The sequence below is a fragment of the Galeopterus variegatus genome, unplaced genomic scaffold, assembly GCF_000696425.1.
Source record: "Galeopterus variegatus unplaced genomic scaffold, G_variegatus-3.0.2 Scaffold400, whole genome shotgun sequence".
Lineage (NCBI taxonomy): Eukaryota > Metazoa > Chordata > Mammalia > Dermoptera > Cynocephalidae > Galeopterus > Galeopterus variegatus.
In genome coordinates, this window is record NW_007726511.1 from 549,363 (window position 1) to 574,582 (window position 25,220).

General features: G+C 54.3%; 2 protein-coding genes across 2 annotated transcripts in view; one reads left to right on the plus strand and one right to left on the minus strand.

Moving 5' to 3' along the window:
* The window catches only part of DENND1A (DENN/MADD domain containing 1A), a 462,953-nt gene extending 444,139 nt beyond the window's left edge, over window positions 1–18,814 (plus strand). Inside the window, exons 20-21 of the mRNA XM_008568329.1 lie at window positions 15,487–15,742; window positions 16,457–18,814. Of these exons, the coding sequence (XP_008566551.1) occupies window positions 15,487–15,742; window positions 16,457–17,635 (1,435 nt within the window). The 3' untranslated portion in view covers window positions 17,636–18,814. The remainder of the gene's footprint in view (window positions 1–15,486; window positions 15,743–16,456) is intronic.
* A 3,024-nt stretch (window positions 18,815–21,838) lies between these two features.
* Window positions 21,839–25,220, minus strand: part of CRB2 (crumbs family member 2) — a 15,117-nt gene continuing 11,735 nt past the window's right edge. The window contains 4 exon segments of the mRNA XM_008568330.1: window positions 21,839–22,063; window positions 23,579–23,705; window positions 24,273–24,389; window positions 25,157–25,220. Coding sequence (XP_008566552.1) covers window positions 21,839–22,063; window positions 23,579–23,705; window positions 24,273–24,389; window positions 25,157–25,220 — 533 coding nt within the window.

Sequence of the window (25,220 nt, forward strand, 5' to 3'; positions counted from 1 at the left end):
AAAATGTCTCAGAGAAAGAAGTTAAGGGAGATGGCAGGTCCTAGCCAGAATGGGAGCCAAAAGGAAGAAATAGTTCTGAAATGTCAAGCTGTGACCTGACCCAGGCTGTTACACTTCAGCTCTCCCAGGATTCTCTGCTTTACACTATGGGTACTGCTTGAGACCACCGTGCCTTTATAGAACCAGCCTGCCTGGGCAGACCCCTGACTTTGTCCAGAAAACTCTGGGAATGCATGCACATGTGTGTGTGTGTGTGTCAGGACATGCTTGGTTATGAGAAATTTGGAAGAGAGGGCTCCTGAAGTTTGGGTGTAGGTTTAACTTTTACTTTGCACAGTAGGATGGTGGAAACATTGAGGGATTTGTCCCTGGCCATGACTGCTGTGGATTATGATTGCCCCCTTGTGGACACAATGCTGCATGGCTTCAGAGTTCCCCAGAACTTAAGGATTTCTCCTGAGGGGGAAGAAATTACTCACATTTCTTTAAAGTCGCCTCTTTAAATCTGGGCTATGCCTTTTAGACACTGTACTGGGATACAGAGTCATGGGCCTATAGCTCTGAGATGTAAACCCAGAATATCCTTGCATTGCACAAAAACACCCAGACCAACAACACTTTACATCCTATAGAACAACATCACCTGTTTTGTGGCCAGGTTCCCCATTAGAGGTTAGACTTCCTAATCACGTTTATTTATGCTGTTACTTTTCCAGACCCGATGATATGGGGGATGGCTCTCTAGTGTGTACCAAAGAGCCAGTGTCTGATAATCCCATTGTCCTGGTTATTTCCTGAACTGTGTTGGTATCACTTTTAGTTTCTATTTGCAGTATGCCCTGTTTTAGCTTTCTCGTCGGGAAACATTTGGGGTTGAAATGAACCAGTGGGAGCATGGGGGCTAGTTTGGAGGGTTGGCAGCTAACAGTGATAGAAAAGAAATGACAGGTTTTCTGTGACCATACATCACAGCAGCTCTGACCCATGAGGAGATAGAGAGGTACGTCTCAAGGACGTCATTCCAAGGGTTTCTTTTCGCATTTTTTTAATGAGCAGGGGGAGAGGCTGTTCTCCCATAATGCCAGCGACAGACATTTCTGGTGCAACCCGGGTGTTTTCCTGTGTCTCTTCCTATGCTGTCTCCCCACCCCCCCATTGTGCTCCTCCACTTCCAAATGCCATGTCACAACAGCACTTGGATGTGTTTTTGTCAACTGTCATCGGCTCCAGCTGGCAAGACCAACTTCTTGAAACACAGGAAGCATCCAGTGGAAAATATTTTAATAAAACAGACTCCTCATAAAATATTGTTCTGGGGAGGGGAAGAAAGTAGCTCCACCAATCTGTCAGCATTGTGTTGGGAGACGCAAGAAGACAAGCCAGCAGGCAGGAGCCACATACTAATGCGCCTTTGTTGCGGGTGATTCTGTGTTGGGCACATGGACGTGGTGCCTGGCCTTTAATCTGGTCTGGGTTTTCTTGAATCATGGATCTTTTTCTTCACTGGGAATATCAAAGTGCATTGGAAACTTAGAGGATTTGGGCAGCAGACAGCATCTTTGAAGTTGAGAGGGCCAGCCAGTCAGCTCAGTTGGTTAGAGCGCTGCCTTGTAACACCGAGGTCAAGGGTTCAGGTCCCTGTACCTGCCGGCTGCCAAAAAAAAACAATAAATGAAGTTGAGGAAAGAGATTCCTCCTGACTTCTTGCCACTCTCACTTCCAATAGCACGTTAAGTAATTAACTTTGTGGACAGCAAGATGGAGCTGATGAAGACTAAGACTGTCTCCTGTCTGCGCCACACATTCTGGGGTCCATCGAGGCCCAGTAGCATCGCCATCAGCTCTCTGGCCAGTCCGTCACTGAAGTTCATTTCCTCCTTTCCAGCTCTCATCCATGCAGCCATTGCTCCATCTGTCCTTTCACGCATCCACCCCTTCAGCAAGTGTCTTTGAACGCCTACTAGGTGCCAGCTCCATCGGATTTTTAAAAGGAGGCCTTAAAAGGGAGTTCCCATGCTGACTCTTTTGTTGACTTGAATTTCCTAAGTGAAATTTTATGTCAAATTTTATTCCTCAATCGGGTAGATTTCCTAGCCCCTTAAAAGCGTTTGTTGGCAAATGGAAGAAAACTTCAGAGATTTCTGGGGAGAACATTCCCTATGTTTTTTAGTTAACATTAGTTGGATAATATTCAGTTAACATTTCTCTTCAGGAAGTATTAGCTACTTTCGTTATTATCCAGAACAGAGCTGATGGAATGCTGGGGGATTCCCTAGGATAAGAGTTAGGGTTGGGCGGGCTCCTGCAGGAGAGGCGTGGGCTAGAGGCCAGCCAGCAGGAAGTGCAGTTGAGCAGCTGTTACGTTCCAGGCTGTCTTGGGCTAGCAGTTTCCCCTTCCACTGAGTGGGAACTCAAGCTCAGAAAAGGTATTTGACCAGTGTTCCCAAGATCTAGTTGTCACCTCGGATTCAAAATCCTGCTTGGTTTTATTCTGTCCATTACTCTGCTGCTTTCCTTGGTACAGAGTGTGTGGGAGTCCATTTCTAGTCTGGCTTTGCCCAGAGAGACAGCTCCATGTCCTAAGATGACTTGCCCAGCACACCACCCTTCCTCTCTGGATTCCTGGAGGCTGGAGTTGGGAACCAGAGCTGCTCAGTCATCTTACTGCCAAAGAAGCAGTGTCCACTGGTGCCTGAGTGTTTCTACTTGGGGAAGGAAAGAGAAGTAAATTTACTGAATATCCCTTAAGGTTGTGAAAGGTAGGTGGTGGCTTTCCCATTTAACAGATGGAGAAACTGAGGCTCAGAGAGAGACTTTGAGTGAGTTACCCAAGATCTCAGGGCTAGAAAATGGTGGGGTTGGCTATCTGATGACAGAGGCCCAGTCCTTTCTTCTCTACTGTCCAGGCTCTTGGTAAGAACCTAATTATGCTTCTGTGCTACTCTGAGTAGTGAGGACAATGGCCACTGTGGTGGATGCAGAGAGGTTCACGGCGCCCACCCATTAAAGGTGGGTCTTGCTGGGTCACTCAGAGTGTGCACTCCTGCCAGGCCTCAAGTTATATCCCTCTTTGGCTTGCCAGGTACAGGGAATTTCCCACCCAATGTGAGGCTTAGAAAGAGCCAACAGCAAGCCCTGTAGGGCAGCACTGTGATCAGTACCACCTGTTCCCCTTAGGACCGCACCCTGTGTGCAGTCTGAGGCCAAGACAGGGAGTGACCATGCTGATCCCAGTGCTTCTCTCCACCAAGTAGCCCATCGTTTGTCCCCTGCTGGGAGGCGGCCGTAGGGGCCAGGCGCAATAGCCCACACAGAGTTGTGAGAGCACAGAGGAAGATGATCCTGTGCTCCCACTGCCTGTTTAATCTTCACAGCCTGGGGATGGCTGTCTTCTGAGTGTTAACGGTTAAGGGGCTTGCAGTCAGTGGTGGATCTAAGAGCAGCCCAGCCCTTTAGAGTGCACACCTTGTCTCCCAGTAGGGAAGACACAGAAAACCTTCCAGTCACACGAGGGTCTTGACTGGTGGCATCCTGATTTTTTGAAGTTTCACTGCACTAAGTAAGAATGGTCCAGATTCGGCCTCTAGGGGCCCATGGACTGTTGCCCTGCTCACCTCTCTGGCCAGATCCATGCAAAATCTGCCCTTTTCAAGTGACTTTTGTTTGTAAAAATAATCCAGTGGCCTTATAGACAATCTGGAAATTAGGTAAGAGAGACAAGTTCATCCGAATCCCATTACTTTAATTCAACTACTTATTAGCATTGCTGTAGATTCCCTGCCAGCCTTTTTCCTGTATATATTTTACAGAGCTGCAACCTCCTACCGATATCCCGTCCTATGGACTTGTACCAGGTATCTTTGTAGCCTGCGGGACCCTTGTGTGTATGTTCGTAGTCTGCCTAACCGTGCCCCTCATGTTGGATCTTTAGGTTATTTCCAGGGTTCATTAATATGAAAAATGCCAGGGTAACCATCCTTTTTCTCCAACTTTTCCTCATTTTAGATCATTATAAGAAATGGAATTATTAACAACTTCCATTAACTGAGAATTATGTACTAAGCACTTTATATACACCATTTTACTTAACTTTCACAAGAAATATGTGGGAGTGGGTATTATGAGCTCTATTTTATAGAAGTAGCTGAGACTCCAAGAGGTGGTCACTGCCCTTGGTCACACAGCTAGTTAGTAGCAGGGCTGTGCTTCAGACAGGTTCCTTCAATGTCAAAGCCTATACCTTTATAGTCACATAGGAAGAGTTCTGCTTCATTATTGTCAAACAACTTTCCATAGGAATTGTACCCCTTTATACTCCTACCAGAACTGGACTCCCCAGAAATCTGGATCTGGTGAACCCAGAAGAATGTGTGGCCGGTATTAGAAATCCTTCTGGACAAGGAAAAATTCTCCAGGTTGTGCTAGCTGGGTAGACAGTCTGTACACCAAATGGCCAGCTCACCCTGCTTAGGAATTAGTGTCTGATCTTCTGAATTGCACTGTATGACCCCAGCACCATGGCCCCAGAAGATTGAAATAAGATCAGAAGAAGCTGCCAGAAGCATTTAGTGAGAGCTCTGCAAGGTGCTTAGAACAGTTTGCAGTTGTCTCTCTTTGGGCCAGTCGCACACATGCTCTGGCAAAAGATGGCATGCTGCAGCTGCACATCACACATGCCTCTGTCTCCTGCAGACCCGGGCTCATCATGGCCCCAACAGTTCAGTGGCTCTGGGCTGTGGCTTCTCAACAGGGCTAGAGCCCCTTTTCCTCCTGCACAGCTGCAGAGCTGCCCTGGGGTTGTGGCTTAATAATCTGGATGGTGACTTGGTCCATGGGCAGGGCTTGGGCATCTGCAGACCTGGGTCAGCATCCAGCCTGCCAGCTACCAGTGCTGCAACTCTCAGCAAGTCACCCTGCCCTCTTTTTCAACATGGTGCCTAGTAACATCCCAAGAAACATGGTTTAGGAAAGTGCCCACAGGAGGCACAGAGGCATGCTAAGTTAGCAGCTTAGCCTCCCCTCCTGCCTCGTCCTGCAGTGACTGCCATAGCCTCAGTGCTCTGACCCCCTGCACATACCTCCCCCATGAACCACCCACTTCCCTTCCCATGCTCCTAATCCCTTGAGCTTCCCCTGATGTAGCACTGATCTACCATGTTGCCATTTTTCTCTTTATATCTCACACACACATGCACATACTAGTAGTCTGTGAGCTCCTCCAGGACAGGGGCTGTGTGTCCTTCAGCTTTGACTCCAGCTCCCAAACCAGAGCCTAGCCTAGATCTCTGCTCAGAAATGTTTCCTGACTGACCGGACAAAGGAATCAGGCAGCAGGGTGCAACCTGAAGATGCAACCCCAGCACCCTGGAGATGGGGAAGGGTGTCAGTTAACAACGACAAATATGTAAAGAACACCTTCTATGCGCCAAGTATGATTGGGACATGAACATGAAGCTGGCCCTCTAAGAGCCAGGAGCTGCAATCAGCTCCAGGAGCAAGTCTCCTAGATGCCATGTGGGCCCTGGACCCCAGGGCTAGGGGCAGCTGTCTCAGCTCCACCCCTTGCAGGCTTCCAGAACCCATTCCCTGTGCAGCCAGGAGTCCAAACACCCAAGCAGAAGGTCACAGACCCAGTTAGCAGGGGGAGAAGCTCCTGACCTTACACATGTGTGCATGCACACACACATGGTGGATTCTGGGCCCTGGAGACAAAGCCAAGCCTGAAGCCAGATATGGAACCTAAGCCCAGACTATACAAGCGAGAACTGCCAAGGAGTCCCCATGGATCTGCAGCAGCCCGGGAAAACATAGGACCCACTTGTCTCCAGCTACTTTTGCCTGGCCACTTGGAGGGGAGGACTTTTCCCAAGAGCTGTCACCATACGGGGAGTTAATTCCAGCTGGACAAGCAAGGCTTTAGGATGCTTTAGGAAAAGGGAGGTCCCATCCTTGAGATGTTACTGATCTCATTCCCCTTTGAAAGGCTTTCCATCCCCACCGAGACACCTGCCTCTTCCAGAGTCCATGTCACCATTTCTCAAATGCCTGTTGCGTGCCCAGCGCATTCTCATGTGTCACCTTGGTTCACCTCCCTGCCCTCAAAAGAGCTTTGCAGCCAGGGCCTCATTAGCCCCATTCATCCATGAAGGAGCCAAGGCTCTGGCAGGTGAGAGGACTTGCTCTGGGTCCAGGACACACTCCCAGGTCTGCCAGGTCCCAGGTCCATGGCTACCATGGTCCCCAGAACTCAGTCTCAGGCCTAGGCTGTCAGCAAGCAGAGGCGTCCTCAGGGGGAGGGGCCTGAGTTCTACACAATTCACACAATGTCTCTTCCCAATAGCTGAAACTGCCCCCAAGTTGTCCCCATCCTGATCTTCCCTCCACCAACAAGCCCAGAGAGTAGGCAGGGGAGTGAAGCCTTGACCTGTGCTTGGGCCTCTCTGCCTGCCAATGTCCAGCCAGTGGCCTTGGAAGGACTTCTAAGGGCATGCTAGGTCATGGGTATGGACATGCAAAATTGGCATTAGTGATTTTTGTTGAAAGAGGGAAGGAAAGAATGAATGAACAAACATACAGGTTGAGAAATAATTTAAAAGATGCATAAATGAAGGTTGGAAAGGCCAAGGGCACAACCAGCCCAAGAGAGAGATTGGGGCAGTCCAGCCATACGGCCTCCTGCCCCTGCGTGTGCCTGCCACTCCGAGACTCCATGTCACCCCGACTTTGCACGTCATCTTCAGTTCTTGTGCTGGCTCAAGGCCCTCCACCCTGGTCCCTGCCAACCCCTGCAGCCTCTTCTCTTGAACTCCCCACGCCAACATCAAGTCCCTTGTGCCTGCTCCTCTCAAAGACACCGCCAGGCTGTTGTGCAGCCTCCACTGGCTCCAACATCATCTCCTAAGTGGAGCTTCATCCGAGAGCCCCTGAGCCAGGCACACCCCACCACTGTTCTCTGGCAGAGCGAGTCTCCAGAGGGGTGGGAACTATCTGGTCTCACACCCTCCCCCATTTCCAACAGACCAGTTCCTCTGACAGGTACAACATCCTCCTGTTGGTAATCATGACTCATTACAATGATGATGATTCTTGTTTTTAAGTAGCTATTCATATACAGCTGAGTGCAAACGTCCTGTGTATAGCAGCTTCCTATGTCTGCCCTAGTTCTTCCTCCCTGAGCATGGTCCTAGCCCTTATCCTGGGTCACTCAGGGAACAGCTCCAGTCCACTTCTGGAGCTGCCTCTGCGGTCTTGTGCCAAGCTTCCCCCGGAGACCCTCAGTCATGCTTCAGAGCCTTTTTCTAGCATTTTTAACCTCTAGGCATGCTAAGGGTGTGGTCTAGAGGCCTGGCCTGGGTCATGGTCTTGCAGAGCAGCATGTAGACTCTCCAGGTGGGGTTTCTCAGGTGATTCCACTAACATGTGCCCAACCGAGGACCCCTAGCCCTGACTGGAAGGTCTGCAAAAACAGGGACCGCCTTATCCATTCTTGAACAGCCATGGAAGACCCCGTGCAGGATACAAACAGTCAAAATCTATTTGTTGGCACATGAGCGTGGCAGGTAGATGATAACTGAATATTCACTATGTGCTGGGCACTATGCAGAGCCCTTTGCAAATATTTCCATTTCACTTTTGTAAGACCCTCAGGAGGGCTTACATAGACTCTCCATGTTACAGATAAGAAATCGAGGTTCAGGGAGGAAAGTGACTTTTCCAAGGTCGTCTGGATAGGAAGGGGACAATGGCAGGAGACAGGACAGACAGGCTTTCCCTAGGGTAAGCAGGCAGGGCTGGGCGCCGTCCTGGGGCCTGTCCTGGCTCATCAACCCCTCTGGAGCCCCAGGACGGAAGAACGCAGAGTGGCCAAGACATTTACAAAGTGAAGATCATTTGTGCCGGAGTGAGGTGATCCTTTAAAAAATGATCACCAGCTCCCCTTCATTACCTCCAGAGACCAAGTCCATGCTGATTTTTTCCTGTCTTTATCTCAAGTACATTTAAATGTCAATTAAATTTGAAATATCCACATTTGTCAGCATTTCATTTTGGGCCAGCGTGACGTGCTGCTGATTTGTCCACGCGATGTGACACATGAAAAAAACTCTCGAGATGCAGATCTTCCTCATTAAAAAATAAGCCAGTGCGATCCCGGCATGGCAGAGAGCACAGAGCACGTCCTCACTTCCTGATGCCGTGTCTCTGACATGGTATTTAAAAAGGAACAGCCTCGCCTGTCACCACTGTCACACGCGCATGCTAACCGGCGACACGTTAAACCAAACATTAGAAAGGGTTTGGGAAGTCATCTGCATGGGAACTCCGCGTGGAGACAAAGTGGACAGAGGCGGGAGCAGCTGAGGGGGCACATGGGGTCCAAACAGTGACGGATAGCAACCCTTTCCTTCTCGCCAAGATTCCGGCAGCCCTCGCTGGGTAGCCAAGTTTGCCACGATCTGCCTTTTCACAGACAGCTCTTTGTGTGTAATAAAATCTAGGCAAGTGGGTGGCAGACTGCAGGGTAGTAGCTGAATTGGGTTAATGAGGGAAGAGGTGCTTTTATTTTCATATTCTGCCTTAAGCTAATAAAAAATTTAAACCTGGACGTTTTCGATGGTTCGTCCTTTATCTCTGACAAATATCTGACTGTATGCTTCATGGAAGAACATGAGCAGCTGAATTTAAATAAGTTTATTTTGAAATCTCACCTTTCATTAATAGTAGAAGGGGAAACGCCCTGCCTCTTATTTCATTGTTTCAGATCCAGGAAACTGAAGAGGCAGGATTCCGTTGTGGTTTAGAGTCAGGCAAATCCAGTTTCAATTCACGGCTGTATCTTCAGCTGCTGTGTGACCCTGGGCAGGTATCTCCATCTCTCTGAGCCTTGGCTGCTTTTTCTGCAAAATGGGAATGTGATAAGGAATTCTTGAGAACTGTATGGGCAGCACCTAGCCCAATGTTTGTAAGTACTGCTAGTGTGATCTTTGTCATCCATGCGGCCTGGAACTGACAAAGCTCTGATCTGACCAAATCACAGGGCTAACATCTCACCTGCATGCCCTGTCACTCTCCAGGAACAGGTGGTGTGCTTAGGAGACACCCTGGGCTCTTGTTGAAGCCACTGCCCAACCAGGCTGGCCTGGCCAGGAGAGCCAGCTGGAGAAGGCAAGTGGCTTGTGAACTGGAAGTTGGGGCTCCTCTCTTCCCCCATCCCTACCCTTCAACCCCCTCCATGATCACACCAATGTGGGAGGCACTGGATTTTGACAGTGGTCTGAACAGCAGCAGCCTGATCTAACAAAGCCAAGGTCCAGTCCAGCACAAAGGCTCTTTGCTCTCACATGAATCCAGAAATTCCTGGCAGGTTTAGTGGCGTTTCGCTAACGTGTCAAGCAGTGATCTGTGCTTTCTTGTCAAAGCCGGACGAGGGGCCTGTGCTAGGGCCCTGGGGGTGGACAGCCTGAGCAGAATCCCTGCTTATCACTTCCTGGCTGGGTTGTGTGGTCGCTTCTGTCTTCTTCACCAGTGACTTCCCCACTGCTCAGCTGGGTCTGCTCACAATGAGTAGGCAGAAAGTGCCTCATGGTTGGGTGCACAGATGGATGGACGGACTCATGAAGGTCTCGTCCTCTATAAAATCAGCATGGTGACACCTTCCTGCTAGGCTGTTGTGAGGGGTAGAAATAACATATGTAATTGTTAACTGGCACCGTGCCTGCTTGTGGATGCTGTCGTAAACACTTTCCCCAGGATTCTGCCTGCTCCTGTATACCTGACATCCTAACCCAAAACATGGTCCCATTCTTCCTGTCATAGCATCTCGGAGGACAGATGGGGAACCCAGAGAGGGGACACTTTTATACCACAGCCACAAGCCGATGAAAGGAGCTCCATGATGTGGCAGGGCTCCGGGGGGACGGGTGAAGTGGGGTCTCCCCAGCAGGTGGCTTTCATTTATTCCATCGCAAACTTCCATGGCGCTAATGCTACATCCCAGGTGGAAAGAAAAGCCGCGGGAACCAGGCCTCGGCCTTAAGGAGCTCAACTCAGAAATAGAATCGCAAGAGGATAAATGGTATCTGTGAAGCACGAAGCCACACAGCCAGGGAGAGCTGTCTCCATCTAGGGAGAAAGCTCTAGCTGAGAACTCCAGCAGCTTCCTAGAAGTGCCATTTGAGCAGAATCTTCAGGAGTGAAGAGCAGTCAGTGCACCAGGCAAAAGAGATAGGACGGGTGGAATGTGGAAGGGCCACGGGTGCTCAGAGGTGGGAGCGTGGCTAAAGTGCAGGGGGAGTTTGGGAGGGGACCACAGAGTCATGTGCAGCACAGAGACCGCCCTGCTTGGAGCTCAGACTTGGCAGCGTCCTCACCCCACCCACCCAGCATGAGCTCCCAGAGTGGACACCTCCAGGGCTGCCCACCCTACGCCCCTCACCTGCTCAGAAGAGTGGTCGAGTGCTGCTAGTGAGAGCGGGTGCCCCCTGACTTTTAAACGGACAAATCATTCTGCAGATTCTGTGCATTATTATTGCTAACACTTTCCCCAATGGATTTACTCACCGCACAACCAATTGCAGCAACGTCGTGATTGAGAATGGCAGATTTGCAGGTTTTTTTAAGCAGGAGAGTGACAAGGTCAGATTTGTGATTCAAAACAGGACTCCAGTGGCTGTGTGGAGGGTGGCCCTTCTGTTCTGCCTTGTTTGCTGTGGACGTAGCAGGAGCCGGGTGGCCTTGCCCCGAGGCTGGCTGGGGCACACTCCTGTGAGTCAGATCTTCTGCCCTCTCCACTGAGGCCTGAGGAAAGGCCCCTCGGGGGCCGATGCCCTCCCTAGTCCAAGAAGACCGAGGTGGATCTCATCCCTAACAGCAAGGTGGTCTAGTAGCAGAGAGGAGCGGAGCGCTGTGACCCACCACCTCCTAGTGTGTGACCCTCCTCGTGTGTGGCTTCCCCTCTCTAAGCCTTGAGGACAAGGCTCTTTGCCTGGCTGGCCTCCAGGGACGATGGGAGATAAGGCACAGGTGTGGAAGTGTCAGGCACTCCGCAGCTCTGGGAGCCACTTTGGGTAACAACTGGATTAGCACCAGCATTGGCAAATCGTGGCAAAGCCCAGTCACAATTCCTAGGGGACAACTGCTGTCCCTCCTTCACCCTCCAGCCATGGGTCTCGTACTCTTTTTGGACACATTGCCCTTTCCTGAAATAAAACTTTAAAGGAATCCCATCAAATAAAGTAAAGAAAGAAGACTGCCTTGGCTGGGGTGCAAGGGGAGAGGAGATAGCCCACGATGTCGCTGTAGGCACCCTCTGTCTCCTCTCCCACCTCTCCCCAAAATTCACCATTGCCTCTCAGGGACCCTCAGAGCAAGCCCAGCCCACACAATGGGCAGAGGCGTGGACGCGCATTCCCTGGCCTGTGGCTGGAGCAGCAGCCATGGCGGGGTGGGGTTTGAAGCCAGCTCTGCCCGGTCCAGCTGCCTTCTCCCGAGCACACGGCCTCTCGTGGGCCCTGGTCAGTATATAATTCATAGGAGCCAGGCGTGGAGTTCTCTGGGCTATGTATATTTGTGTTTATAGAGGTAGACTCACAGGTGGCAGACAAGGGAGATGTATTTTTTATAACGATGAATATTTAATTTCCACATCACAGATGAAAAAGACTCTCTGAAGAGGCATCTGAGGGAGACTCCAGAGAGCAGCCGCTAATCAGAAAAGGGCCTTCTCGCAACTGCCTTTCCACGTGGCTCACTTTTTTCTTTCACTTTTTTATTTTTTCCTGATTACTGAAGTAGATATGCTCATTATAAAGAAGTAAAAAGAAGCAGGGGGAATGACCCACACTCCCCCAGCTGTTATTGACATTTAGGCACGAACCTTTCCAGTCTTTTTTCTATGCATTTTTCCATCAGTAGATGAGAGAGAATGCAGTATAACTGCAATTCTGCATCTAATTCTAAAGTTTTTCTTTATTGACACCATGTTTAATGGGAGGATAACTTTCAGCCAACTGTGCCAGATTCCTATTGCTGCAAACTTAGGCTGTTTCATCCTGTACTGTTATAAGCAGAGCAGTGATGGATGTCTTTGGGCATCATTTTTTGCCACACTCAGGGCTGTCCAGGTGGAAATGGGATTCCTGTGTCATGAGTTTAAGCCTCCTGATCCATGGCACATCCTCAGTTTCTGCTCTATCTGGGACCAGCTTCCTCACCTCAGGGCTGTCCCTGGCCCCCTCCTGCGAGCCCCCACCCTAGGCTGGCAGAGGGAGGCCAGGGCCAGGCAGGAGCTTCCCACCCGCACGCCGAGCTCGACAGCGCCCCTAACCACCTGTTCTCTTCTCTTTTGTCTTCCTCTGCCCCAGCCTGGTAAAGCCCTTGCGACACTATGCAGTCTTCCTCTCCGAAGACTCCTCTGACGATGAATGCCAGCGGCAGGAGGGCACGAGCTCTGGCTTCACCGAAAGCTTTTTCTTCTCCGCTCCCTTTGAATGGTCTCTCCTTCCTTCTTCCGCTTCCCTGAGCTCTGCTTGGTGACTCTCTGGGGCTGCATGGGGGGCGTGGGGGGCCGTGCTGCTTGCCCTTGTGTGGGGGGAGGGGTGTTTGGAGCTGCCACCTGCCGGGTGCCCCAGTGCCAGCTGGCAGGGTGGATGCTACCTCGAGTGCCTCCTCCCAGGGAGTCCGTTCTGCCAGCCCCAGGGGCTGTGATGATGGGACAAGGTGACAGGGTGAGACAGCAGCATTGGTCCCCTTTCCTTTCAAGAGGAAGGTGCTCTTGGTTGTTCATGGAGTGGTAGATACCGTTAGCCTGGTTGTAGTCCCCGAGTCCTCCTTTATCTCCGCACATCCTGGAAAGCCATGGACATGGGGAGTCGGATTTTAAGTTAAAAAATAATTACTGATGTGGAAAGTGTGCATGAATGCCAGCACATCCAAACGTTCTCATCCGCCTGACTTGTTAAAGGTGACTTTGATCCCTATTATTTATAGCCTAAGCCTCATAGTAATTACAAATAGCAATTTTTTAAAAGAAGAGAAGAGAAAGGTTCACCCATAATCCAGCCCCCTCCCCCAAATTAAGCTCTTCTAGTCCCCTAAAAGAAGAGAAGAGAAAGGTTCACCCATAATCCAGCCCCCTCCCCCAAATTAAGCTCTTCTAGTCCCCTTTCTTTGCCAGTCCTTGCTCCTTCACCCACAAGTTTTTCAGAGCTGGGATTGAGCCAAGAGACAGCTTTTGTCTTTGTTTATGAACAAGGCTGTGTAAGTGTTTTTAATGGAAAGCTTTAAGGGAAGGGAAACTACCCTTTGCTGAACATCCCTGGTGCCCACAACAGCCTTCCAGAGAGTGGGTAGTTTTTGCCATTTTACAAAAGAGGGGATTTTTTTCTTTTCCTCCATCCCCTTCACAACCCCCTTCACTGTGTCCCTGTTCCCAAACCCCAGTAGAAGTCCTCAGCATCAGGTCCCTCCCCCTGGACTGGGCCCATGGGATCCTCTGGGGACCTTATAAACCTCAGACTGCTCTGCCTCCTGCCACTGCCTCCACGTGGTAGGAGGGTCCTGGCCCTTTCCTGTGACCAGACCACCTGTGGCCCCAGGCAGGGCAATCCCCTCCTGGTGTCCTCATTTAGAAAGTGGGGGCCTAAGCCAGTATTGCCCAAGCTTCACATGCCATCTGTTCTGTACATTGAACTTTCACTTTAATTTTTTTCTTTTAGAAATTTTAAAAATTAGCCTTGTCCTCAGCAATAATATCATTTAGGTGTAAATAATATCATAGGTTTAATGTATTAGTTATTATTATTATTTTTTTTTTTTACTAATTAGAATAAAGATAGAACCACTGGAATAAGAAATGTTTATCCATGTATCAACTTAAAATCACTTTGCAGGAAAAGGCATCCTGCTTGGGTGACATCCAAGGACTCTCCCATCGAGGAGTCCAGCAGCTCAAGTCCAAGGCCAAGACCCAGCCCCATCATGTTCTTTTTTAATTAACTGATGCCTTAATTATTTAAATAAGGCTTCATGCTCACTTCTGTAGCCCATGACCTGAGAGGTTGGTACAGGCCTATGCATGTGTGTTTAAAAAGGAACTGGCCCATTCTAACTCAAAACAAAACAGGTTAAAAAGAACACTGTTTCTTTAAGAAGCACCCTGACTTTTCTTCTTCCCTTTCGTTGTGTTTAGACTTGATCAAAGGATCTTTAATTCTGTGGTCAGATGGCTTGGTCAGCGTGAGGGAGGGGCTTTTGAAGTCTCGCCAACCTGGCTCCCTTTCCACCTCTCCCTGGGCACTGTGTGACGTAGGGGACTTACTCTTCTGAGCTCCCATTTCCTCATTTACAATGAGGCTGCTCGTGTTGCTTCAGTGAGATAGTACAGTCCGATGGAGTTCCTCCCCGTAGTCGGGACTGTCCGTCAGCCCTCCCCTGTCTGTCCCCGCCCTGGTTCTTCAGGGGGCCTTCCATGTGCGCCTGCTCTTGACCAGCAGGTGGCACCCTTCCCCCACTCTACCAGCACCAAGGACCCTGGGGCCACAGCCAGCTTCAGCCTCCTGCTCAGACTGGGGCTCCACTAGAGGTCAGGGTTTCCCCAGGCACTGCCTCTCCACGTGCCCAGTGGTGCCCTAGGACTCTGTCAGTGGAAAGGAAGGCAAGAGGAACCCTTTGTTACCTACACTTGGGTCGGCTGCAAGGTTTTGAAGTGCGAATGTGCAGAAAGTTGTTAGCATGGAGCCCGTGTGGTAGCCACCCTCACTGGCGGGTTGCAGGTGCAGTACCAGCCTCTGCATGCCTGCTGTTTGCCAGGCACCACTGTTGCTCATGGAATCACGACCATCACCTGAGCAACTGAGGCTCAGAGAGGTTAAGTGACTTGCCCAAGTCCCACAGCAAGAGATGGCATGACCAGAGCTGGAACCAGGGTCAGCTCAAGCTGAGGCCCAGACAGTCCCCCCTGAGTATCCTGGGGCTCTCTTGGCAGCTGCCCTCTGGAGAGTTTCCCCAGCTCAGCTCCCTATGAGCTGTTCACAGGACCCAACTCTGAAGCTATTTGCCAGTCACCAGATGTGGGCACCAGGTGGGAACAGGAACATGTCTGCCTGCCTGTGCATTTCCCTTCCAGTCCCATCCCATTCCTCACACCTGGTCTGAATGGCTCAGAAGCTGACTAACCAGGATGCGTGAAAGGACATGTGGTTTAGGGAGAAATAAATGGGCTCCCTCAGGGCAAGTGAGAGCCAGAGTGACTCGCCCAAGGTCAAGGATGAGAGGCAGAACCCAAATTCAGCCCCCGGTCAGTCATAGTGCCCAGCTCGTACCCTGGCTGCTGTCCTGACTCCTGCCCTCATGGGGACCCCAGAACACTCTCCTATCTGAAAGGCTCCTGGGTGCTCCTCAAGGCCTGGATGTTTTCAGGAGCTGGGGGCTATTTGCTGCCCCTATGGAGGTCCTGGGTGGGAGAACCCAGCCTGTTCTGTCTCTTCTCAGGCCACAGCCATATCGGACACTCAAGGAGTCAGACAGTGCAGGTGATGAGGCGGAGAGTCCGGAGCAGCGAGTGAGGGAGCCCACGGGCTCTGTCCCAGCTCCACCTGACCGAGCTGCCAGCATTGACCTCCTGGAAGATGTCTTCAGCAGTCTGGACGTGGATGCCCCACTGCAGCCACTGGGCCAGGCCAAGAGCCTGGAGGACCTTCGGGTGCCCAAAGACCTGAGGGAGCAGCCAGGGACCTTTGACTATCAGGTATGGTGTAGACAGGGAAGGTATCTGCTGGGGGCCAGTGCTGTCTGCACACAGGGCAGGTCCCCCCATGTGACACTGGAGGAGACTAAGGGAGAAACGGCAACTTTTCCAAGGTCCTCAGCAAATGCTCAGGGTTAATTGGATTGCAAACACAGTCACTGGAGAAAATGCCAGACAGAGCCTGGTGGAACTGTTCCCCTCACTTCCATTTTTGCATCAAACACAGGTGGGCTGGTGCTCCAGGCCACTCTCCCCAAGACCCCCAGGAAGGGCTTTGGCCCATGGCAGTAGTGGGATCACTCCCATCCCTGCCAAGGCTCCTTGAGCCTCTCTTGCTCTCTTGGGCTTACGGGTGATCGAAGGTGTCACATGCTCTGAAAAGTAGAAAGAGTCGGGCCAGTAGATGGAGTAGTTTTCCTAAAACTACTTGCCAGCCAGTGGTATGAAAGGACAAGAGCTTTCTCTCGAATTCCTTTGAGCCTCACAGTGAGAAAAGCCTGGGCTTGAAGTCCAGACAGACCTGGGTTTTCTGCTGGTCACCTAGGATGAGCCCCCAACTGCTCCAGGTCCTAGGAGCTAATGGGTCTTATGCCTGAGACTGCAGTCCCAGTGCCCACCCAGCACACAGGAGGGGCATGACAATGGGCACATGCTTCCTTCCCATCTGCCCCAGGTCAGCTTTTGGTCACTGCCTCCCTCATTCCCTCTCAACAGAGGCTGGACCTCAGCGGAAGCGAGAAGAGCCGTGGGGTGACAGTGGCCTTGAAACTTGCCCACCCATACAACAAGCTCTGGAGCCTGGGCCAGGACGACATGGCCATCCCCACCAAGCCCCCAGCCACCTCCCCTGAGAAGACCTCACCCGTGCTCTGGAACTCCCCAGCCCTGCCCTGCAGACCCCTGAACTCGGACAGCACTCTGAACCCACTCAGCAAGGAGGAGGCGCCCACCCCCACTTCAGGCAGCATCACCATTCCCCGGCCCCAGGGCAGGAAGACCCCGGAGCTGGGCATCGTGCCTCCACCACCTACTGCCCGCCCAGCCAAGCTCCAGGCTGCCAGCGCTGCCCTCGGTGACTTCACCTCAGAGCGGCTGCAGACAGATCAGGAAAGGCGAGCCGCCATGAGCCCTGCCCTGTTCCCGGGGCTCCTCCCCAGTGCTGTCCCCCAAGGCCCCCCCGAACTGCTCCAGCCACTCAGCCCAGCCCCAGGGGCTGCGAGCACAGGCAGCGATGCCCTGCTCGCCCTCCTGGACCCACTTAACACAGCCTGGTCAAGTAGCACCCTACCACCACGCCCTGCCACCCCATTCACTCAGTTCAGCTTTCCCCCCGCAGGGACTCCTACCCAATTCCCACAGCTACCACTCAACCCCTTCGTCCCATCTGTGCCGGTGGCACCGCCCACCCTGCCCCTGGTCTCCACACCAGCCGGGCCTTTCGGGGCCCCGCCCACCTCCCTGGGGCCAGCTTTTGCACCCAGCCTGCTGCTGTCCACTTCCGGCTGCTGTGCCCCTCACAGATCTCAGCCCAACCTGTCTGCCCTCTCCATGCCCAACCTCTTTGGCCAGATGCCCATGGGCACCCACACCAGCCCTTTGCAGCCACTGGGCCCCCCAGCAGTCGCCCCTTCAAGGATCCGAACGTTACCTCTGGCCCGCTCAAGTGCCAGGGCTGCTGAGGTCAAGCAGGGGCTGGCCCTGAGGCCTGGAGAACCCCCACGCCTGCCTCCCAGACCCCCCCAGGGCCCAGAGCCAGCACCAGAGCCCTCTTCTTCTCGTCAGGCTGGAGACCCCTTTGAAGATTTGCTACGGAAGACCAAGCAAGACGTGAGCCCAGCCCCGGCCCCGGGCTCAGTGGAGCAGCTAAGGAAGCAGTGGGAGACCTTTGAGTGAGTCAGTCCCTGAGGGCTGGGGGTGAGCAAGGCCTGAGAGGTCCACCACTGTGGCTCCAAGGCTGGCTGGGCCTTTGCCTCCTCCCCCACTCTGTTTCTGCCCAGGTTGTGCTGGTGGGAAGGGATGGGACCGACCTCTGCCACCTTCGCCTCCCCTCCACACTGCCCATCTCTGAGGTCTGGGGAATGGTACTGGCTCCAGCCTAGACCTCACACAGCTCCTGGGCTCCCATCCCACCCCTCCTCAGCACCCAGTTGGGTTTTGCACTAAAGAGGTCAGCTGGGCCAATGATTGCCCCAGGCCATGTCCTGCCCACCCTGTCTGGAGATGTCCCTGCCCAAGCCCAGCTCTCCTGTCACTACCACCCTGCACACCCCACCTCAGCGAGCACAGGCGTCAGTGTTACCCTCTGTGTGAGTGGGTCTGTACTGGACACGGGTGGTTTGGGGTTTGAAGTAGGGACTCCTCCCTGGCTGGAGGATCTACATGGTAGGTCCTTTCCAAACTGTCTCTGGCAGTAGGCACGTTCTTTATGAGTCTTCACCCTAACCCCCAAACTCCAGTCGTTTCTGGCATGGTAGGATCTGGGACTGAGAGATCTTGGGATCCCTTGTGATAGCCAACCCAGCCCCTGCAGCCCTGAGTGGGGCAGGGAGCACCAGCAATCCTGATCTGTGCAAGAAAAACAGAAACCCGTGAACCAGAGTGTTCAGAGGAGTCCCCAGCCCTTGTCCAGCCCTCTGTCACTCCAATATCTCCAGGATCTCCTGGTCTCTCCTGTCAACTGTCAAAGCAGGGGCTCAGCCTCTTGTCACTTGGGCTTTGTGGGCAGAGCTAAGAAGCAGTGACCCAGATCCCAACTCTAAGGCCAAGCTTAATGCCACAGACTGATGTGGGAGTTGCCTGGGCTCCGTGTGTCAGAACCAGGCAGCGGCCCTTAGCCCCTTGTCCGGGCCCCGGTAGAGTAGACAGACTTGAATTCTGTCCACTTGGTGGGGGGGAGCCAGCCCCTCTCCACCTGCCTGCAGCTTCTCCCCAGCACAGAAATTCCTGAGGCCGCGTCACCAAAGTTAAATTGAAATGTTTTGTTATTGTTTCTTTTATCTTTCTTTTCCTTTTTTACCTTATTGATGAATCCTGAAATTGACTCATTTCAATAAACCAAGTTAAAACACCGCTCAACCATGTAAGAAAACAACCAGCTGAGACATGCAGGAAATTGTGAGCATTTTGACCTGATTTCTCATTTCCTATTGTGAATGGTCAGACAGTCTACCCAAGGGTTCCTGACGAGAACAAGGTGGTCCCCTGAGGTCCCCATCAACCCGGGGAGCCCCCTCCATGTCTGAGAGGCTGCCGCTGCTGTGTGGGTCGGCAAGTCTGAGGCCACCCCGCACAGTCCATATAGTCCTTCCCGAGTCACCCGGGACCGGCAGGACATGTCTCCTCTCTGTCTCAGGAGTGTTCTTTGGCTGGGGGGAGCCATGTCACATATGGGCCACGTGGGCACCTCCTGAGCACTCAGGTGTTTCAGCAGTTCCAGTTCCACCCTCGGCATGGACAGCCCCCGCCCATGAGGCACAGGATGAGGCACAGCTGTGCTGCGGGCTGGCAGCGGACACTCCAGGTTCTCACGAGCACTGCTGTCTCTTCACTTGCTGGATTGAATCTGCAAACCCAAGGATGAACTTCGTGTGCGCATTCAATAAAATCTTCTTGGGGAAAAAGCCAGCATCCCTGTGTCCTTGCGGAAGCTCTGGGAGCGGAGGCCAGGCCCTGTGTGGGCCCTCAGCCATCTCCCCACCCCTCCCATGGTGGTGGAGGCAGGCATGGAGCAGTTAGGAAAGGACGCAACCCCGGCTCGCTCCCAAGCCTGTGCCCGTTTGGGGCTCTGAGCCACTCACCCCCATCCCCTCATAAGCAGGGCCTGGGGGCAGGCTGGGGACAGGGCTGCAGGCCACCGATGGTGTTGAGGGCACCCAGGCTGCAGCAAAGAACAAGTTCAAAGGGACATCTGGAAAGTCCGCTCCCAAGCCTGTGCCCGTTTGGGGCTCTGAGCCACTCACCCCCATCCCCTCATAAGCAGGGCCTGGGGACAGGCTGGGGACAGGGCTGCAGGCCACTGATGGTGTTGAGGGCACCCAGGCTGCAGCAAAGAACAAGTTCAAAGGGACATCTGGAAAGTCACCCCACGGATCTCTCTTCAGCAAGGGCCAAACTTCAAGGGCTGTGCCTCTGTTGGACACTTGTGTTTGGAGGGGGATCTGGGCCAGTCACCCATGGTGGGTGTTAAACACACCCAGTCACACACACTGTCCACCCATCAGCTGGCTGTGTTCTCCTCCCTGGGCTGTCCTTGAGAGTGGCAGCAGGAGCAAAGGACAGGAAGAGGACATGGTGCTTCCAAAAAAAGAGCAGCCAGCTTTTATCCATATGTTGAGGTTCCACATAAAATGTCTTTTCTTAGGGGTCTACAACTAACACAGGTTTTCCAAACCCCTGACTTCCATAAACTAACCGAGGAACCAGCTGTGGCTAAGTTGTTGGTACCAGGTTCTTCCTCACCCCTTTCCCAAGCGTCATGGAGAAAGTTGGAGGAAGGGTGGTCCCATCTCCCGTGGGATAAGGACCAAGCAAGCCGCTTAGCTGAGCATTCAGGGCCCTCCCTATCCCAGTCTGTGCTGGATCCCCAGTCCCCCCGCCAGCACCCACCTCAGATTTGGGAGCTAGCTGAAACCACAAGGAGAGCCAGGTAAGGTCAGCCTCCAACTTTCAAAGCTCAAAAGGGTCTCCCGTCCCGGCCTTGGCACCTGGAGCCTCACAGGAGGCACTGGCCTGGGAACCAGGAAGGTGAAAGGCACATCTCCAGATAGGGGATAAAGGGACTCCATGAAGCTGGAAGGCGGCCAGGCCCTCGGGCAGGTGCCCCTGAGACCAGAGGTCACAGTGTGACCGGCGTCACCAGGGAAGGGATGGGAAGCAAGCAGCCGAGCCTGTCCCTGCAGGCCCGGCCTCAGCACACAGAGTGCCAGTGTCTGCTGCACCTGCCCTGTACGACCAGGGCTCCCTTCCAGTCCTCTCCCCAGATCCTGCCACAGCCAGACACGGGCACCTGGCCCGCAGGCAGCCACCAGGGCCTGAGCCAGAGAAGCAGGGGTGGTCGGGTGAGGATGTGGGGGTCGGGGAGCGGGAAGTGTTGCTCCCCCATGCTTACGCCTGTGGCCTTCCTGCTGAACCCCAGGAAGGCTCCTTCCCCACTCTCTCCTCTCTGGCCAGTGAGATGACACTGCCCGACACCTAAAAAACACCCAGTCCTTCACATGAGACGGGAGATGAACGTCTTCCAGTTCCTTCCCTGTTGTCGTCCTCGCTGGTCCTCACAACAGCCCTGTGAGGTAGGCAGGGGGTGCCCTCCCCATCCTACAAACGACTGCAGCAAGGTGGGAGAGCTCAGGGCAGCCTGGTCTCTGCTCCTGCAGGTCTGCCCTGGACAGACATGGGGCAGGGCTGTGGGTCCCTTGAGAGACTGCCTCTGGCACTGGGCAGAGACATCTGTCTGAAGGACCATTTGTTCTGGGAGCCAGGAGCCCACTCAGCCTCTGCTAATGGCCTCCCTTGATTTCCGTTGCCTCCAGGCAGGGGCAGCCCCTGGAGGTGGAAGAAGATGCCAGAGCTGGAGGCTTGGTGCCTGAGCGAGCCCTGGTCTGGCCTCCTACAGAAGGAGCAGCCTCGGGCCGCTCCTGCCCCAGGGAGGTAAAGATTGTCTCCCCGGTGCAGCTGCCCTCTCCCTGGGGATACCTGCACCCACGACACAGTCACGTACACACACAGCAGAAGCAGCGGACACGCCTGCCAGCCCGTCAGAACACTCACACTGAACGCTGCAGACCCACACGTCCCCAGGTACACGCTCACACACTCCTGAGCACACCGTGTGCCACCGTGTGCCCGCCCACGCACAGCCAGACACCTGCTGAGGCAAAGCCCAGCGGGTCAGATGGAAAAGTCCTCAACCTCGCCAGGGCCCTCTGCTTCCCTGAGTTGCTCCCCTTTTCCTCAGTCCACAACGGGGCAGAGGCAGGGGCTGCCAGCCTAGGGGACACTTCCCCAGCGGGTGTCCAGGCCCTAGAGGCAGCCTCCTTGGGTCTCCATGTAGAAATGGTCCAGGATCTCCATGGTGCTGGCGCCAGCAGCCAGGCTGCCCTAGATGAGTCTCTCCTCGGGCGGCACCTTGAGGACACTGTCCATCTCCAGCCGGGCCCCGGCCACCTCCTGCTGGCTCGGGCTGTAGGTGCCCTCTGACTGGCGGCGCTTCCTGGCTGCCAGGATCCCTGAGAGGAGGCCCAGGAGGAGGAGGAGGAGGCAGGCACAGGCTGCAGGCACTGCCACCTCCAGCAGCGGGAACGGCAGCGGCAGGGGCAGGCCCTTCTGCAAGAGACACACAGTGAGGCCTGGGACCGTGGAGAGCCGGGAGGCCCCAGGCCCTTCAGAGAGGGGAGAGCAGGGGACACAAGGTCTTGCTCCAAGAAAATCTGATCTGGGAGCAGGCTTCCCTGCAAGATAGAGAGAGACCTAGCCCCAGGAGTATGCAAGCAGGTGCCAGAAAGTCCCCTGTCAGAGCCACCGCAAGGGGAGTCCTGTCCAACAATGGGGTTCTGGCTGGAAGGATAGAAAACATTTACTGAACACCTACTATGAGCTAAGCCCCGTGTGTGGGATTTCACACAACCCTGCTACAGTCTGATGAAGCGGGAGCCAGAGCGGGGCGGGTGGAGCCCGGCGGACGGCAAGGCCAGCACCCGCGAGGGCCGCCTTCCTGGGAGTGCTGCGCTCACAGCAGGTCCCTGGGAGACTCAGACCAGATTTGGGGAGGCCCAGCAAACCTCCTCCCTGTCTCCAGTCACAGACTCCCAAGATGCCCCCATCAAAGATTCTACATGCCTGGAATTCTGAAGTCCCAGAATCACAGGATTCCAGAGCCACAGAGTCTCAGACTCACCGGCCCTCGAGTCTCTCTACCTGGAGGCTTCTCAGCCCACTGTGACCAGGACCCCCAGCACCCTGCAGAAGGGGTCCCAAAGCTGTAGAGAACAGTTCCTCCCAGCCCTGAGTGGGCCCTCACCAGTGGGCCCTCACCCGCTGCCACCCCTGGGCACTTCTGGGGGAGCTATAAAGCCATTTCCTCCCCCCTGCCCTGGGAGGAGGGTGGGTGGGGAAGCCAGAGGCTGTAAAAGTTCAACTTGAAAAGAAACATTCCCCAGAAGCAGAGGAGATCTGCGGTTTATGGCCCAGGCTGCCAGAAGCCTGTGGAGATCAAGGCTGCTCCCCCGACTTCCTTTCCCGAGTCCCTCCTGCCAGCACCCGCGGTGGGTTCACTGCCCCTCCAGCCCCCAAGGCCTGCTCCACCCCTTAGGGAGTAGGGGGCAAGAGGACCAAGGACCACTTTGATGGCCCCATCCATCCAGGCCCCTCCTCAGCTGGGATCCCTGGGGTCAGGGACCACCTTCACGGTGGCCAAGCCTGCTCTGGCTCCAGAACCCCGGTTTAGAAACCCTGGAGATTATAGCCTCTTGGATTCACCAACCTAAATCCTAGAACTCCAAGTTCCTGTGGGCCCTGAATCCTCGTCCCAGTTCGGACTTGGCCGGCCCAAGTGCCCCCACTGCCACTGCCCTGGGCACTATGGAGAAGCACCTGAGCCGTGCCTGGCCAGAAGCCTCATGTCCTCGCTGAGGGATGGTGGGGCCCCTAAGCTCTCCCTGGCATGAAAATAAATACCCCCTGCCTGGGAGGCATGGAAGGGACCTGAGTCTCTTTCCCACCACTCCCCACCCATGACAGATTGGTCCAGGAATGGCTGCACAGGTGCTGTGCACATCCCCCACCTCAACACCATCTCATTAAAGCCCCAAACAGGGCAGCCCCCTCCCCCGCCTCACTCACCACCACTTCACAGAACTGGCCGGAGAATCTGGCGCTGCAGGTACATTCATACACCCCACCAGCTGCCCGGCAGGTGCCCCCATTCAAGCAGGGGTTGACTTCACAAGGGAGGGTGGGGTTCTGACACCTGGGGAAGGACGGTGGCTGAGAAAGCTGCCACCCCCCTGCCTCTTGTCCCCCAGCTGCCCTAGCTCCCCAACCCACCACCCCCACCAAGCGCCAAAGCGTATCCATCCATTGTCCCATGCAACGTTCCTGCCTGGCTGGGCCTGCCAGGTGCCAACGCTGAATGTGATCTGCACCCCAGCGTTCAGGACGGAGAATGACTCACTCCATCACAATGACAAGGGAAAGGCCTGTGTAAAGGTGGGTGCCCAGGGATGCTGACTGCAATGTCTGGAGGGAGAATTGGTACTTGTGCCGTATCCCCAGGCAGTCCTAACAGCGGGCTGAGGACCTGGCTCCAAGAAACGACACCAGGCAGCCACTGCCCAGCAGGTGTCTGCATAACAGACAATGGTCTTGAAGCCCCAGAGGAAAGAACTCAAGTGACATGGAAGACTGGCACCTGAAAAGGTGAGCAAGGACCTCACCTCCCCTGCCCTGCTGGAGGGGACCCAGGAGCCCACCCCACTCTCCACACTCACCAGACCACCAACCTAAATCCACCCCAGACCCACTAACCCAGACCCACCTCCGGCCAGCGAAGCCCTCCTGGCAGCTGCAGTTGGTGCCACGGGGCCCGCCCTCACAGGGGCCTCCATTGGGGCAGGTGAAGTTCAGGCTGCATTCCTCGGGCAGGACAGGCAACCTGGGGAGAAGGCAGAAGACTGGACTGTGGCAGGACGCCTGGGACCTGGCCCATACCTGTGGCCACAAGCGACTTGAGCCTATTCCCATCTGTGGAATTCAGGGCCCACCTCCTACAGACCTCAATATCAGTCATGGACGTTGTGTTTGGAGTGCGAGGAACGGGTCACAGGGCTGTCACTCTGCGGCTCCTGCCCCACCCACTACAGATTGTGACCGGGAACCTTTCTGAGTCTCAGAGAAGCCCGTGAAAGGGAAGGACTCTCCTCGGCACACTGCTTAAGGGGAGAGGGGGCCTCGGGCCGCGGCCAGACAACCCTCCACAAGCTCGGCTCCGAAGGGAGTGTGTAGAGTCAAAGACCGACCACCCCACTCTGCCCCTGACCCGTGGCGCTGATAGGGGCATGGACATCTAAGGTGGCGGCTCCTAGGGAAAGCCTCCAGGTGATCGTCGAAGACTAGCTCCGGGTCCCCTCACCCCATCCCAGACGTCAGCACCGTTTATCTGAAATGCAAATTTAGCTGTGCGTACTTTAATCTGCATTTTATCTGTAAATTTGTCAGACTGGACTGTGGGCCCCAGTTCACAGACGAGGGCCGGGAGGCTCAGAGATGGGCAGCGACTGGCCCGCAGGGCCAGGGATCCGCAGCCGGGGACTGCCCCACCCGCTGCCCTGGGGGTCCCCACGGGCTCGGGGACTTCTCTGCCCCCCCCTCCAGGCCCCGCCCCGCTCGGATAACCCGCCGCCCCGCCGCGACCGTCCGCACCTGCAGCGCGGGCCCGCGAAGCCGGGCGGGCAGCGGCACTCGAAGCGGCCGTCGGGGCGCGCGT